This window comes from Thamnophis elegans, chromosome 1 (assembly GCF_009769535.1).
Source record: "Thamnophis elegans isolate rThaEle1 chromosome 1, rThaEle1.pri, whole genome shotgun sequence".
Lineage (NCBI taxonomy): Eukaryota > Metazoa > Chordata > Lepidosauria > Squamata > Colubridae > Thamnophis > Thamnophis elegans.
The window spans coordinates 130,716,764-130,733,208 of record NC_045541.1 but is presented as its reverse complement, the minus strand read 5'-3'; the positions used below and the strand labels follow the sequence as shown (position 1 = coordinate 130,733,208).

Genomic DNA, 16,445 nt, shown 5'->3' with positions numbered 1-16,445 from the left:
TGACTTGTTCTTCTGTATTTTATTCTTTTTAGTGATACTTTTGAACAGGAACAAACAAAGGAAGGTTGATGTTTAGTTTAGATAGGTAGCTTCCTCAATTTTTATCTAAAGAGCATTGCTCAGGTGCTAAGGGTCAAGTACAACCTAGAACCTATCTGACTGCAGTCCTTGGATTTCTACTAGTACAGACTTCTCTTTATTATGGATATAATCATTGCTGAATTCTTTAATTCATTTCTACAGTTTATGAATCACTGGGCTTTTATTTGTTTGTTTTCTTTCAGAACACTGATTTATCTTAGAAGCATCTGCCATTGAGTTTTAAAGGAAAATGGAAAGTGTGAGTGAACTTCAGAATCCACTGTTGTCCAAGAACAATGGACACCTTCATGGTAGCTGTACTTATCACCAGGATTACCATGGTCATCGTTGTCATGGCAAATTATATTCCTATATCTTCCAAAATTCAGGTAATGCAAGGACACACCAGTTGTTGGATGCCAGTTCTCTTCAACTAGCTGTTGAAGCGCTGTATGGTCCAAATTTCATTCTGGTGAAGGATGAAAGCAGTGTCAAAGTCAAGGACAACAAAGGTGACAATTGTGAGACAACCTTCATGGAAAACAAAGACACATCTGCTGATGTTTCTGATGAGCAAGAAACACAGGGAAGATCTCTAATGGAAAATGATATCAAAATCCAGACAGTATCTTATGAAGTAGAGGAAGAGGAATTGCAGGAATATGAGGTAAACTTCTAAGGATTCATTCATAATATACACTCAGAAACTTCTGAGTACACATTCTTAGGACTAATTTTTAAATAACAATTCTAAATGTTTAATATAAAAACAATAATAATACACAAAATAGAGATTATATATAACACACTAACTGTTTCTTCCCAAGAGACATCTGTCTTTATTTTAGAGAATTAGAAATTAAAGCATAATTAATTAAGAATAACATGACTAATAATTTTTTTAGTAGCTTAGGACCTTAGAATCTAAACGTGGAATGTACTTAAATATGAAAAATGGCTCTATTTTATCAATACTCAGGAAAAATAATTTTCCAGTGAAATCCCAAATCCCCGACTAATAAAGTGAGCATTCAGCTTGAGAGGAAAAACAGAAATACCTTTTAATTCAAGAACTTTTAATGTTAGCATTTTGCCTCTAACTGAGGGGAATGAGAGGATATGGCTTACAGAAATTATAAAATCCATTTTTCCTCCCAGTATGACACTACAGTATTAAGGAGGGGTGGGGGAAGTGTATGAAAATGCAGCTGGAAAGAAGGTCAAATGAAAGTATGAAGGGAAGGACTGCAAAATACTTCATAAAAGGAAAACTAGGAGGCTGAGAATGCTACTGTACTTAAATGCCAAGGTAATAATAGATGTCCTAGAAATATTATAGCAAGGTAATGCAGAAGAAGAAGGTTTCAGTGGGAAAAAACAAAAATCAATAGGATGCCAACTGCTTTGCATTAGGGGTGGAAGCTGACAGCAGTGAATGCTGTTCTTACTTCGTTTCTGTATTGCTATTACCATGATCATCACTATTATTATTATCATTGTAATTTTTTGTTTTACTAGTTCACAGGGAGTTATTTAATAACAAAAGATTGTGACACTAAGTATGAATAATTAGAAAACAAGTTCAGATAAAGGAAGCTGAACTTTTTGCTAACCCATATATTTGACACTAAGCTATAAAAGCAATAAAGGTCCTCTAATATAGTACAACTCAAGCTGTTAGCATTATCTTCCTTTTTTATTTTCCTAGAGGTCAGATTTCTGCTCAAATCATGGGACTTCTTAAAAGAGTTGCCCATAAAAATTGAAATCAATTATTTGAAGACGTGCATTTCAATATCTTTGCTCCTGATATAACATTAAATTTTCCTCCTTCCTTACACACCATTAGAACTAGATTAGATTTGTATTCTGATTACTTGTTTACCTACAGGCACATTTTATGCTTTTAGCCACTATTGTTGTGTAAGACTAGAAAAGACTTTGATTAGTGAGGTGAGTGGTACTTAATATTATAGGGAGGGGCAAAGGACATGTTGGTGGGTTGATGATGCACAGTTTTAGAGACTGGGCAAGAAAGAAGCAGCTCTTCACAGCAGTGTCTTAGATGGTGGAGGAGGTCCTGGGAGGCCTGGGGCAGGCCATGTGTGAGCTTTGGCAGCTCAGGCAGTGCAAGCCTACACGCCATGTCACAGAGCCTCCCCCATCCACCAAGGCACCCTGTGCTCCACTAAACAACTAATGTAATCACTTGACAACCACAATGGGGAAAATCAGCATTATGGTCATTAAGTGCAGTTATGTTAATAACTTCTACCACTTATGACCATAATTCTGGGCTCAATTTGGGTTGTAATTTGAGGATTACCTGTAATTGTTGAAAATCGTTTGTGTAGTATTGTCTGAATGAAATCCTACTAAAATCTATAAAATACTGTTAGACATTCAAACTAAATAAGATATGGGCTGAAGTCAAGGAGAAATTTCTCAGTCAGCCTACTGATAGCATAACTACTTCCCTGGCAATGCCAGGTATTTTCATTTTTAAGACAGACACCAGTGATGAAGACTATGCCAAATACCATCTTTTAGATCTCTGTTCTCAGAGGATTATTCATATTAATGTCAGTTATGTGGCAGGTAAGGAGCCTGGAGCCTGGAAATTGACTCTATTCCTTGAGTTTGGGCTGGACTTACTGCCTTCTCTGTTGCAACACCTGCCCTCTGGAATAGTAATATGACACTCATCCTGAAGATGTTCCATAAAGCACTGAAAACTTAGCTATTTTCCCAGGCCTTAGGGCAGGGTGGTAGGTGAGCTCCTGTAAGTTTTTGTGTGGCATGTTTTGGTTCTGTTTTATATGTTCTTTCTTGATGCATATCTTTTATTATTCTTGTATATTAAAAAATGTGAAATCCCATCATATGCATCAAATTCTTCCCAAGAACCTTCAATATCACAATGTATCAGCACAGTACATATGTGGGTCTAAGCAGTGTCACCTTTTGCAATTGACTGATGGTATTTTCGTAATATGCGTGCAGATCCAAGCAGTGCGGCTTTTTGCATTTGACTGATGGTGATTTTGTCAATTTTTAACTGTTTTAAATGTAATTCCAGTGCTTTTGGAATAGCACCCAGTGTGCCAATTACCACTGGAATTACCACTGCTGGTTTGTGCCATAGTCGTTGAATTTCGATTTTTAAGTCCTGGTATCTTGCAATTTTTTCATGTTCCTTCTCGGCGACCCTGCTATCACCTGGTATTGCGATGTCTATGATTGTGACCTTATTTTTCTCAACCAGTGTGATGTCTGGTGTATTATGCGCCAGTAATTTGTCAGTTTGTATACGGAAATCCCACAAGATCTTGACCATCTGATTTTCGGTGACTTTTTCAGGCTGATGTTCCCACCAGTTTGTTGCTGTTTTGATATTATAATTTTTGCACAAATTCCAATGGATCATTTGTGCTACTGAATTGTGCCGCAATTTATAATCAGTCTGCGTGATTTTTTTACAGCAGCTGAGTATGTGATCAACAGTTTCATCAGCTTCTTTGCAAAGTCTGCATTTGGCATCATCAGAGGATTTTTCGATTTTGGCCTTAATGGCATTTGTGCGGATAGCTTGTTCTTGCGCAGCCAGGATTAGTGACTCTGTTTCTTTCTTTAATGTACCTGTTTTTAACCATAACCAAGTTTGTTCACTGTCCACTTTATCTTTTATTTTTTCCAGAAATTGACCATGCAGTGCTTTGTTCTGCCAACTCTCCATTCTTGATTTTATCACATCTTTTCTGTATTCTTGTTTTGTCTGTTGGGCCTTCAGTAGATTTTTGTTCTTTACTTCGATTAATAGATGTTCTTGAGTGTCTTTTAAATAATCAGCCAGTGCATGTTTTTCTTCTTCAACTGTTTGCTTCACTTGTAATAATCCTCTGCCACCTGATTTTCGGGGCAGATACAGTCTATCAGTATCACCACGTGGATGTAAACTGTAGTGCATTGTCATTAGTTTCCTGGTTTTTCGGTCCAAAAGGTCCAAATCAGCTTGTGTCCAGTTAACTATGCCAGCTGTGTATCTTATAACTGGTATTGCCCAGGTATTTATGGCCTTGATTGTATTTCCACCATTCAATTTAGATTTCAAAATTTTCCTAACTCTGTTGGTGTACTCTCGCCTGACAATAGTTTTTACTTCTCCATGCTTGATGTTATCCAACTGCAGAATGCCTAAGTATTTGTAGGCTTCATTTTCTTTGCATTTAATTAGTTGGCCATTGGGCATTTCAATTCCCTCACATGCAGTGATTTTGCCCCTTTTTATGGATACAGTGGCGCATTTTTCCATGCCAAACTGCATTGAAATATCGGTGCTGAATACTCGGACTGTATTTGTCAATGATTGGATTTCTATTTCTGACTTTCCATAGAGTTTCAAATCATCCATATATAGTAAATGCGAAATTTTTTCAGCTTTTTTGGCTGTTTGGTAGCCTAATTTCATTTTTTTTAAGATTACTGATAGTGGGATCATTGCGATGATGAAGAGAAGAGGTGAAAGTGAATCACCCTGGAAAATTCCTCGCTTGATATTAACCATTCCGTAGCTCTCATTCCCTACTGCCAACTCAGTTCTCCATTGTTTCATTGCCTTTTCAGTAAAGGATGTAATATTTTTGCTAATGCCAGTTGTTTCTAAGCATTTTATGATCCAACTATGTGGCAGTGAGTCAAATGCCTTTTTGTAATCAATCCAGACCATATTCAAGTTCGTTTTTTCTGTTCTTACAATTTTCTAATATCATTTTATCAATTAGAAGCTGATCTTTTGTGCCCCTGCTCCTTCTTTTGTTGCCTTTTTGCTCTACTGGCAAGATGTTGTTTGTTTCCAAATAATTTTAGTGATGGTAAACGTTGCCTTTCCTCATTAAGCAGAAAATGCTCCATGATCTTATCCTTCAATTCTTTTTGTTTTTGAGTTAGTTCATCAGTTGGTTCAGTGATAACTGGTTCTAGTGGTGGTGATGTTATTTCCTCCCTGAGAGCTTCTTCTGGGAGTTCTACTATAGTGTCTTTAGTTGTGTCTTGAATATCAGTTATTTCCGCTTGTGATATTGTTTTTTGGGTTTTGCAATTTGCCTGAATTTCCTCATGTTCAACTTCACTAAACACTTTATTCCGTATAATAAATCGCCTTTGATCTGCTAGTCGTTGTTCACTAACATTTGAATCTGGATATTGTTGTTTCCATAATTCATACATTCGCTTTAAATATCCTCTTTTTTCTGGCTCTGAGTTGTAGTAACAGGCCATTATGGCACGGTTTTCATCTGCACTATATTTTTGTCGTTTTATTGGCTGGTCCACTTGTAGCCCACTTGTCGACGGATGTCCAGGGACCCCAACATCCGCCGCGGCCCTTGTTAACCCGCGCGACGACCGATGCGGTATGGAATTCTTATTCGTTTTTTTCACCATATTGTATGGGTTGGCGGGGGGTTTTTTACGGGACCAGATGCCAACCTGATCCCAACCTTCCTCCTTTCTCAACCTGATCCCAACCTTCCTCCTTTCTCATCCGGGCTTGGGACCGGCAACGGCGGAGTTGTTGTTGTTGTTGTTGTTGTTATTATTATTATTATTATTATTATTATTATTATTATTATTATTATACAATTGTATCACAGCGGCCAGTTGTTTCGCCGGATTTGGCATTGGTTACTAGTCGGGCCCCACCCAAGGGCCTAGGACGTCGTAACGTATTTTCGTAATATGCGTGCAGATCCAAGCAGTGCGGCTTTTTGCATTTGACTGATGGTGATTTTGTCAATTTTTAACTGTTTTAAATGTAATTCCAGTGCTTTTGGAATAGCACCCAGTGTGCCAATTACCACTGGAATTACCACTGCTGGTTTGTGCCATAGTCGTTGAATTTCGATTTTTAAGTCCTGGTATCTTGCGATTTTTTCATGTTCCTTCTCGGCGACCCTGCTATCACCTGGTATTGCGATGTCTATGATTGTGACCTTATTTTTCTCAACCAGTGTGATGTCTGGTGTATTATGCGCCAGTATTTTGTCGGTTTGTTATTATTATTATTATACAATTGTATCACAGCGGCCAGTTTTTTCGCCGGATTTGGCATTGGTTACTAGTCGGGCCCCACCCAGGGGCCTAGGACATCGTAACGTATTTTCGTAATATGCGTGCAGATCCAAGCAGTGCGGCTTTTTGCATTTGACTGATGGTGATTTTGTCAATTTTTAACTGTTTTAAATGTAATTCCAGTGCTTTTGGAATAGCACCCAGTGTGCCAATTACCACTGGAATTACCACTGCTGGTTTGTGCCATAGTCGTTGAATTTCGATTTTTAAGTCCTGGTATCTTGCGATTTTTTCATGTTCCTTCTCGGCGACCCTGCTATCACCTGGTATTGCAATATCTATGATTGTAACCTTATTTTTCTCAACCAGTGTGATGTCTGGTGTATTATGCGCCAGTATTTTGTCGGTTTGTATACGGAAATCCCACAAGATCTTGACCATCTGATTTTCGGTGACTTTTTCAGGCTGATGTTCCCACCAGTTTTTTGCTGTTTTGATATTATAATTTTTGCACAAATTCCAATGGATCATTTGTGCTACTGAATTGTGCCGCAATTTATAATCAGTCTGCGCGATTTTTTTACAGCAGCTGAGTATGTGATCAACAGTTTCATCAGCTTCTTTGCAAAGTCTGCATTTGGCATCATCATCATCATTATTATTATTATTATTATTATTATTATTATTATTATTATTATTATTATTATTCCATCTGTCTAGAAGAGTATGGCATATCTGCCTAATCCATCCAAATAAATAAAATATTGAGACAATACTACATTCCTCATTTGGAAAGTTTCCTGCCAGGTGAAAATTATTTGCCTACCAGGTATCAGGAGAAATGCAGTATGTTGTCAAGACAACAACATTAAAAATGCATAGTGTTTGGATTTCTAGTCCTGCTGGATGCTTTGTGGGGCAAGCTTACAGTTTGCTATTGGTCATTATTTTCAAATTAATTTACTTTCCAGAGTGACTCTTCAAGTGATAGCGAGAGTGAAGATAATTTTCTGATGCTTCCTCCACGAGACCACCTAGGCTTAGCCATTTTCTCAATGCTCTGCTGTTTTTGGCCCCTGGGAATTGCTGCCTTCTGTTTTTCTCAAGGGGTAAGACTGCACATCTATTAATTTACAATATGCGTGTATGTAAATTAGTCTTGGCTTACTAAATGTCTTTATATATGAACCCTACCAAGTCCAACTACTCATTGTTTCTATTTACTATTTCATAGTAATAAATCTAATCTAAAATTACTTGGGATTTTCCTGAGATACAAAATGCTCCCTGTATAGATTTTTTTTCTTTAAAGAAAAAAACATAGCTAGAGTCAATGAATGATGGGAGGGGGGGCACAATGTTGCTACTTATGCTAGTGAACAATATATACATGAAATAATTGCTCTTATGTTACTTCCATCTGATTTGTAGTTCTACTGACTTCTGTCTGTAGAAAGCTCAGATCTTCTCATGACTAATGAATAATGTCTGTGTCTGAACAAGAGAGAAATATTAGACTTCTCAGTTTTGCAGATATCTAGATATCTGCTTGGATTTAAGTTAATAAACAGGTGAGACTCAGGATTTATCCGCAGAGATCCGGACCCTTCCCACTCTCGCGGCCTTCCAAAAAGCCACCAAAACTTGGCTGTTCCGGCAGGCCTGGGGCTGCTGACCCATGAATGAGGTCCAGCCCCCAGCTAAGTCGAGTGTATGGTGTGTTCCTTTTAAATTGTTCTCGTCTTTCCCCTATTTTTTTTTTTTTTGTTTTATCTTTGTATTTGTAAGCCGCCCGGAGTCCTACGGGATTGGGCGGCATATAAATTTATTAAATTACGAATTTTACGAATTATCATCTGTTCTTTAAGAAATGTTTTTTTTCCCTACTGTGGGCTTAATATCCTAAAGAGCATTGCCATCTGTATCTAACCTTCATGAGATCAAAAAGATTTAATGTATATCATAACCCAAACTCCATTCTTTCTTACTTTCTGATGTTGCATGCAAATACTTAAGAGGCAAGGTTTATGTCATAATGTCCTGATGTGTATTTGTCATTTGCTCGCCTTGCCTCTTCATGAGACTCATGCTCAGGAATATTACCTGTCTGAGTTACATGCAGGTATGGAAAAGACATGAAACCTATAGTGGACAGGGAGGAACCAAAGGTGACTAAACCTATTTTCCTCTTTTTCTCAAACACACACCTGCGTGTATCTTTCTCACTCTCTTTTCTTCCCTGCCTGTCAAGAAAGAAGAATAGATCTCTGTTACCAGTAATTGAAACAGCTATAGAAAAAAACTTTTGAAATGTGTCTAGAACTGCATAAACTTACACTGAGGACTGCACCTAGCCCTAAACCAATCTGGAGCCTTCTAGGATAGACACTACGTTGTATTAAAGGAATTCTGAACAATTGTGCTCAGGGTGTTCAAAACAAAGATAGACCAAAAAACTGGACTTTTAAAATACAAAATACCTCTTTACCATAGAGCTGCTATGATAAAGGTGAGCATTCTAATAATATACTGTCAGAACTAATACTCCTTTTCATATAATTACCTTACTCATATCAAAGCCCCATTCCTGAAAAATTATTTGGAACCAAAAGTAAAATATCCAGTCTTGCACAGCAATAACATTCCATCACAAGCCTTTCATAAAGGAAGCATCCATTTAAAATTGAAGACTGGCAATAAAAAACTGCTAATTGCTTTTCAAAAAAGACTACAACAATCTATGCAGAATATCAATATTTCTGCATTCAAAACTATAAATAAGTCTCGCTTAGCCATGAAAGCCAGGTGGGTGCAGACACTTTCTCCCAGGCCATCTCACCTCACAGGATTATTATTGTGGGGAAAATAGAAGGAAGGTGTGTTGGAATGTTTGCCACCTTGTAAAAATATTTTATAATGATGAAATACAAATCAATCAATCAATACGCAGGTAGCCCTTGCTCACCAATCATTTGAACTTACAGCAGTGCTGAAAAAATGGAGTTGTGACTGAATCTTTAATTTTTGACCATTGCAGTGCCCCCGTCATCATGTGATAAAAAATTGAGCCAGCCTGCATCTATATCCATACCCAGGGGTGGGTTTCAACCGGTTCGCGGCGGTCCCTGCGAACCGGTTGGTCGCCAAACCCGGAAGTAAGTAACTTCCGGGAACGGCGAAGGGCGCGCCTGCCCGCCCGTGGTCCTTACCCGGTTTTGACGAGTTCTGCGCTTCCACGCATGCGCAGGATGCATACAGCGCCTGCGTGATCATCCAGGAGCAGCTGGAGTGTCGCGCAGACGCTAGTACGCATGCGTGCACCGCGCGCATGCACGAGGACACCGCCGGCCCCTGTCGGGAGTGAGAAAACCACCCCTGTCCATACCCCCTAATCCTGCCCACCCCCAAGCTCACCTTCCTCATCTTTCCCAGACTACTGTCTCCCGGGGTCACCATCTGATCAGCATGGAAGGTGCTGCAACTCCAGGGTTTTATGCCACAGACTTGTGGCTCTAGGGTGCTTGACACAGCCCCTTACTTGATACACCTTGCACAGCCCCCACATCTGCCTGCCAGCCCGTTTGCAAGGCACCTGCAACTTTCAACTTCCTGCTGGCTTCCTACTTTGTGGTTGAAAGCTAGCAAGAAGTTGCAAGGAGGCCCTTGCTTAACCACCCACAATCCTGACAATAGCAGTGGGCACTGCAGGGATTGCCATCACTAAGCCATGAAGTCATGTGATGTGGTGCTGTACAATTGCATTGCTGAGCAACAGAAATTCCTCTCCCAATTACCATTGTTAACAGATGACTGCCTGTAACATTGTCCCACAATGTATTATTTTATTCCATTTTATTTAATATCCAGTACTTAATAGGCCTGGTACCATTCACAAATTTTACTAGCAACTTCTTGTTTCATAGGTTTCTTAAATAGGTTCCAAGACTGATTGTTAACAAGTGCACTTGTATCTTTTTAACCAGAGAGGTAAAATAGTTTGTCTGCTTCTTTTTAACCACCACTATATTCAGTTTAAGAAGTAATTTTCTTTCTGATGCTTACAAAATGTTGACTGATGTCAACAGAATATAACTGTTGACTCCAAATTTGGGACGCTAAGCTTGAAATTTAGAGAGTTTGTTTTGAGATCTTCAAACAATGGCCGTTAATGATGCTGTCCTGACCTGCTGGTTTGCTGTTTACTTTTTTAAAAATGTGGCTTTAATTGCTGAGGCAGGATTAAGACTCAGTCTTCTTGCTTCTAATTGCCTTCTAATTGAGAGATCAAATTGGCTCTCTAAAATATGTGCAAAATGCAATATGAAGGTTACTTTTTACATGTCCTTGCCAATTGGTTTCTACTGAAATATGCTATCAGATTGATCCTGGAGAAATTAAAGTCTAGGAAAATAATAATATATAAATACAAGAATTATCTGTATTAGTTTTAGTCTTTCAGAGTATTTAAATATGGGGTATGCTAAGATTCAACTCAACTTTCTATATAGGATTTTTATTATATCTATAATGTGTAGTTTGAAAATTATTTATAATGCAACATTAAGCTATACAACCATCATTTCAAAAAGCAATAGATTGAATGCAAATTCTTTTGCATTACTGCCAATATTGTCTGAATGCAGAGTTCATTCAGAAAAGTACCAAGAACTGGGCTGGGGGTGGGGGGAACAGAGAGAAAGAGAGAACCATCTTTCTTACCTGCTTTTCTCCTTTTCAGTCCCCATTATTACCTTCTCCTCTCTTCTAACTCTCCATTTAGAAACAGGAGGAAAAATTCAGTCAAGATCATCTCCTTCTTTCCATCAATGGAGCCTCTAAATGAGAAACGTCTTGGGGAAGGGAAAAAACCTTTTATCTATAAGAAGCAGAGTCCGGAACCAACTCACATGCATAGACATACACAGACATACAAAATGCATTAGAGAGGAGCAATAAAAGAGCCTCCTGGTAAAACCTTTTAACACTGCAACCCAATTGCTCCAGGAAAGAGAGACTCAGTAGTGAGCAAATGTGTACTTGTTTCCTCAGATCTAATGACAGCCAAAATAAGACTTAAGTCAGTATTCTTCCTTAATTTTGAGCTTAGCTCTACCCATCAATGTGACACAGTCTCGCTCACTCTGCATGAATCCACACTGAGGCCCTTATACCTCCCACCCAAAATGCCAAATATAATTTACAATGACCAATTAGCATAAGACACAAAATTTAGTTAGCAGCCATTTAAAGCACAAAGAGGATAGACTTTAGGGTCATCCGTCTCCAGACCAAAGTTGCCTTTACAGGTTCTGGTAGGGAAATAACACCTTTTCTCTTATCCCAGCAGAAGACCTCCCAGGTGGAAAATTTACTAGACATACACACATGGATTCTGCCAATTGCACCCATACCTGGACTAAGAGGCACCTAGAACTGTCACTGATGTTTGACCATTTGCATTTGAACTATTGCATATGCTGTACATGCAGCTATTTTTGAAAGCCACTTGAAGGCTGCTGCTGGTTCAGAACGCAGTGGAATGGACGGTTATGGGTATGCCATAGTATTTCTACCTAGCACCTTTGCTTCATGAACTGATCTGTTACTAATAGGCTTCCAGATGTAATTCAAGGTAGCTGGCAGCGCTTGACAGGTCCTTGTTTTCATCTATAAAACCTTTCATGGTATAAAGCCTAATGGTACATGAAGGACTGTCTTCAGTGGTTTCTGCCCATCTTCATATTATCAAGCAACATACAGTGATAAGCCTTGGGTTCTGCCATCTAAAATGATGCCCTCCCTGAGATTTGCATTTCCTTCCCCCCCCCAGCCCTATTCAAATGAGCCCTTAAAATCTGGTTCTTCTCCCAGGCCTTGGGCTTGAGTGGTTGGTTGTGGCCACAAGGTTGGCTTTTTTTCTGGATGCTTGGTTTTGCCTTATTCTGCTATAATTGTTACATGTTATACACACAAATTGGAGTAGGCCGTTCCTGGAGGTACTGCAATACCAGGCTGATGCTGGAGTGGACGGAGCAAGCCCCTATTCCATCTGTAGAGATTAATTTGATTTTGCACTTAATAACTGCAGCAAGATTGTTGGTGGCGCAACACTGGAAGAAGGAAGACTTGCCTACAATTCAAGAATGGACATTGAAAGTCACAAATTTAGCCAAGATGGCTAAAATATCTGCATATCTTAAGGACCACTCAAACGAGAGATATAAACGAGACTGGAAAAAATGGATTGATTATATACAAAATAAATACGGGATTAAGAAATTCCAGATAGCTTATGCTTAAGATCAGGAATGATTTAAATTGTTTAAAGTTAGTTTAGCAAGGAGGAGCTAAGTTCAATGTAAAGATGTTATCAATTTTTTTATTCTTTTTTCCAATATATTTTAGACTGTTTTTGTTAAAAATCTATACCGTGTATGGATTCTGGGAAGTCAGGGGGGGCAAGCGGGGGGGGGCTTGTGGGGGGAGGGTGGGGGGAGGGATGTATATCAGGTTTGACGAGATATGTTAGATTTTAATGTAATTTGACTCTACATGTATACTGTTTTCTCTTATATTTTCATTACTATTATTATTATTATTATTTTCTTTAAAACTAGGATATGTTAAGCATATTGACATGAAGCGGATATACACCAATGAGAGGAGGAGTGGGAAACAGAAGGGAGAAGAAAGATGGGAAGAGAGGGATAGGAGAGAGGGTAAGGGGGGAGATGAGGAGGATGAGGATAAGAGGAGTGGAATGTAGAGAGAGGAGAAGGAGAAAGGAAGGGGAAATAGAGTAGGAAAGGATAATGGAGGGAAGATAGAAAGTTGGAGAGAGGTAGAAGAAAGAGGTGTATGGAGAGCAGAAGAGCTATAATGGGTTTTTATTTTTCTGGGCATTGTTGACAAGAGGAACTGATGTAATTATTATTTAATACTATATGATACTGGCTATGTATAGTATACATGTGAGTGTATGTTATGAAAATGGAAATTAAAATTTTAAAAAAATTGGAGTAGGCCTGCACATTTAAAAGATGTGCTTCTAGAATTGTCATTAAGAAACTGGCTGGGTTATGCTTCTTATATGAACACAATGTGTAAGTATTTTGGTGACATTGGATCAATTTATTTCAAATAAAATATTTGTAGAAGCAATAACATACCACTACTGAAGGAATAGAGAAGTGTTGGACCAGGGAGGAATTGAACATTCCATATTATTTGGCAATGCAGCCAACAAACAACTCTCAGCATTTCCGGAAATCATAGCCAGACTTTAAACTCTAATCCTTGGACAGGATTTGTGATATTGATTGACAGATAGATTGCAAAATGTTTATTTATCTTGCAATTGATTTATAATTTGTATATTAAAAATGAGATGAGTGGAAAGAGAAAATCTTCATAGGAATCCTGTCAGCTTAGTTATATTGATTGACTCAAGCTTATCCAATAAAGTTTATCGCTGAGTGATGATTTGAACCTGGGTTTCTCTGGTCTACGCCAGAATCATAACTTCACATTAGTTTTCAATCTAAGACTATAATAGAATTAAATTGCTTTATTCATCTAATCCAGCCACAGTCAGAACTAATTTTCAGTAGACAAGAAAGATTCCTTTGCTGGAAAACAACTGATGTTATGCACTATAACAAGTTATAGTGAATAATATACAATACAGTAACCTAAGTATTTCTTCGTTTGTTTCCAGACAAGTAAGGCCATCTCCAAGGGGGACTTTCACCAGGCAAGCTCAGCTTCTCGACGAGCACTCTTCCTCGCTGCACTATCAATTACCATCGGCACAGGGGTATATGTTGGAGTGATTGTAACACTGATTGCTTACCTTTCTAAAGGTGGGCATGTATAATAAAGACTGTTACATAAAATGCCCGTCATTCTTCCCCAATGGATAAGCCTCCTGGATTAAGTGCTTTAAATGCCATAAAGGACAACATGCTTACAAAGACTGAAAAGGAGCTTCCCACACACACACACACATTCAAATGAATTGTATAGACTTTTTTTTGAATGAACACTGACCTACTTTGCATTATAGCCTGACAAGCTATTTTTAAAAAAAACACCTTCATGCAAAAATGAATGCATGCTTGAACAGCCTGGATTTTGAGACTGCTGAGAACAAAAGAGGAAAATGGGATTTTTTTTTAAAAAAAAAAGTCTTCAGCTTGTTCTCAGACCAATTTACTTGTGAGCTAAATCTGCCATTTGTGAGGTTCAATTTCCTATTGGGACTAAGCCCCGGTCTTGTTCAGAGCACACAGTAAAAGAGAAGAAAATGGGGGAATGTTCATTGAAAAACTTTCATTAGGGTATTTGTCAAGATGTTTCTATTTTGAGCCAGAAAGTCTAGCTACAAGATCAATTCATCTGTGAGTACCATACAAAGCCAGCTTTCCCTATAGGTCTCTTTCAGAGCCATTCTCATACAGTTTGCCTCTCCACCTAGAGTTCTCTTCTATGTCAGATTTTCCCTACAGTGTCATCTCATTCATCTTTGAAGAATCATATTCAGCTGTCACTTCAGTTATAACATAACACCTGCTTTAAAGAAGAGGCAGAAAAAGTATGTAATTATAGTCATTCTAATTGAACAGCTTTGGGGAAATCCTCTGGGCCTTCTATTTTTTAATTATGTTTTAGGATGCATACTACAGTATCAAATAGAATGAATTAATATTATTTCAGGTTTTATTATGACATGCAAAACCCATCAAGAGATAATGCAGCATGATTACTTTTTATCATATATAAAAATTCTATTCTGTGTGACATCATATGGAATCAACAGGTAGTTCTTGCTTAACTACAATAATTGGGACCAGCAACTCCATCACTAAGCAATACAATTGTTAAGCACAATGTCACTTCGCCATGCTGGCAGTTCTGGCAGTTCTGGCAGTTCCAGTTGCTGTTGTTAAATGACTCCTGCGTGGTCATTAAGCATGACATCACATGATTACCATTTGTGACTTTCTGCTGGCTTCTTTGCTTGTCGAATGCTGGCACTGAATGTCACAAATAGTGACATGAACAGAGGAAACTGTGACTATTATAGTTGCAAACCAGCCATCAAGTTTCCAAGGTGAGGTGGCGCAGTGGTTAAATGCAGCACTGCAGGCTACTTCAGCTGACTGCAGTTCAGCAGTTCAGCTGTTCAAATCCCACCAGGCTCAAGGTTGACTCAGCCTTCCATCCTTCCAAGGTGGGTAAAATGAGGACCCGGATTGTTGTTGGGGGCAATATGCTGACTCTGTAAACCGCTTAGAGAGGGCTGAAAGCCCTATGAAGCGGTATATAAGTCTAAGTCTAACTATTGCTAAATTATGATCATGTGACTGCTGGGACAGTGGCAACTACAAGGACCCAGTCAAAAGTCTCCCCATTTGCAGCACTATTATAACAATTGCTAAACAAGTGATTGTTAAATAAGAAACACCTGTATTAAAATTTCCCACAGGTCAGATCAATTATTGGGATTAGTCCAGTTAAAAATGGTTCTAAAACCACCTGTAACATTTCTACATAAAATGGCAACCTTTTAGTGTCTAATGTTGTACAGACACATACATAATTAAATTACATACAGATTTTTGCTATTTCAGTTTTTATAAGTCCAGATATTTATTTCTATGGCTATTGCAGACACAGCCTAAATCAAATCAAATATGGGTAATATTGCAGTGATCTCTTCACACCTAAGAACAATCATCAAGTTTCGTTATTTCTTCATTTTGAGATTTTTAGGATTCTATTGGGTCCGCCGTATGGTAAGTATGCATACATTTGTTAGTTAGATAATTCAGTATTGGGAGGCTCAGTACATTGCATCCAGTTAAATATAATGCCATTTTTATTGTGTCTTAAATCTCCATTCTGAATCTCTCATTGCCCTTAGCCTTGGACTGAAAGAAAAGAATATCATGGAAATAACTTGAAAGCTGATTTAAAAAAAAAACCTTGCCTGCTCACCACTAGCAATGCGCCAGTAATACATAGTATGCTTCTGGGTGCCATAGAAGGTGCTAGGATTACTATATTAAAATCTATTCCCATACAATCCATGATGCTTCTGTAGCCTCATGGTAAGAAGTTGAGTATGTCATAGTTAAATCATGGTCATCTATATTAGGCAGAATGACTTTCTCTAAATCAGCTTGCTCTTCACGCAGGATTTATTTTAATAGCAGCCCGCCTATACTTTAATCTTCAGACCTCTTGAAAATATTATAAGCCTTTTCTATTCATGCAATCACTGGATAGTAAAA

The 16,445-nt window shown here is 38.3% G+C and overlaps 1 protein-coding gene across 1 annotated transcript; it reads left to right on the top strand.

Annotated features, from left to right (window-relative positions):
• Window positions 1-303: 303 nt before the first annotated feature.
• Window positions 304-14,026, top strand: SYNDIG1L (synapse differentiation inducing 1 like). Its single transcript, XM_032208314.1, has 3 exons — window positions 304-748; window positions 7,122-7,259; window positions 13,868-14,026. The coding sequence occupies exons 1-3, from the start codon at window positions 332-334 to the stop codon at window positions 14,024-14,026; spliced, it is 714 nt and encodes a 237-aa protein (XP_032064205.1). The 5' UTR covers window positions 304-331.
• Window positions 14,027-16,445: the final 2,419 nt, after the last annotated feature.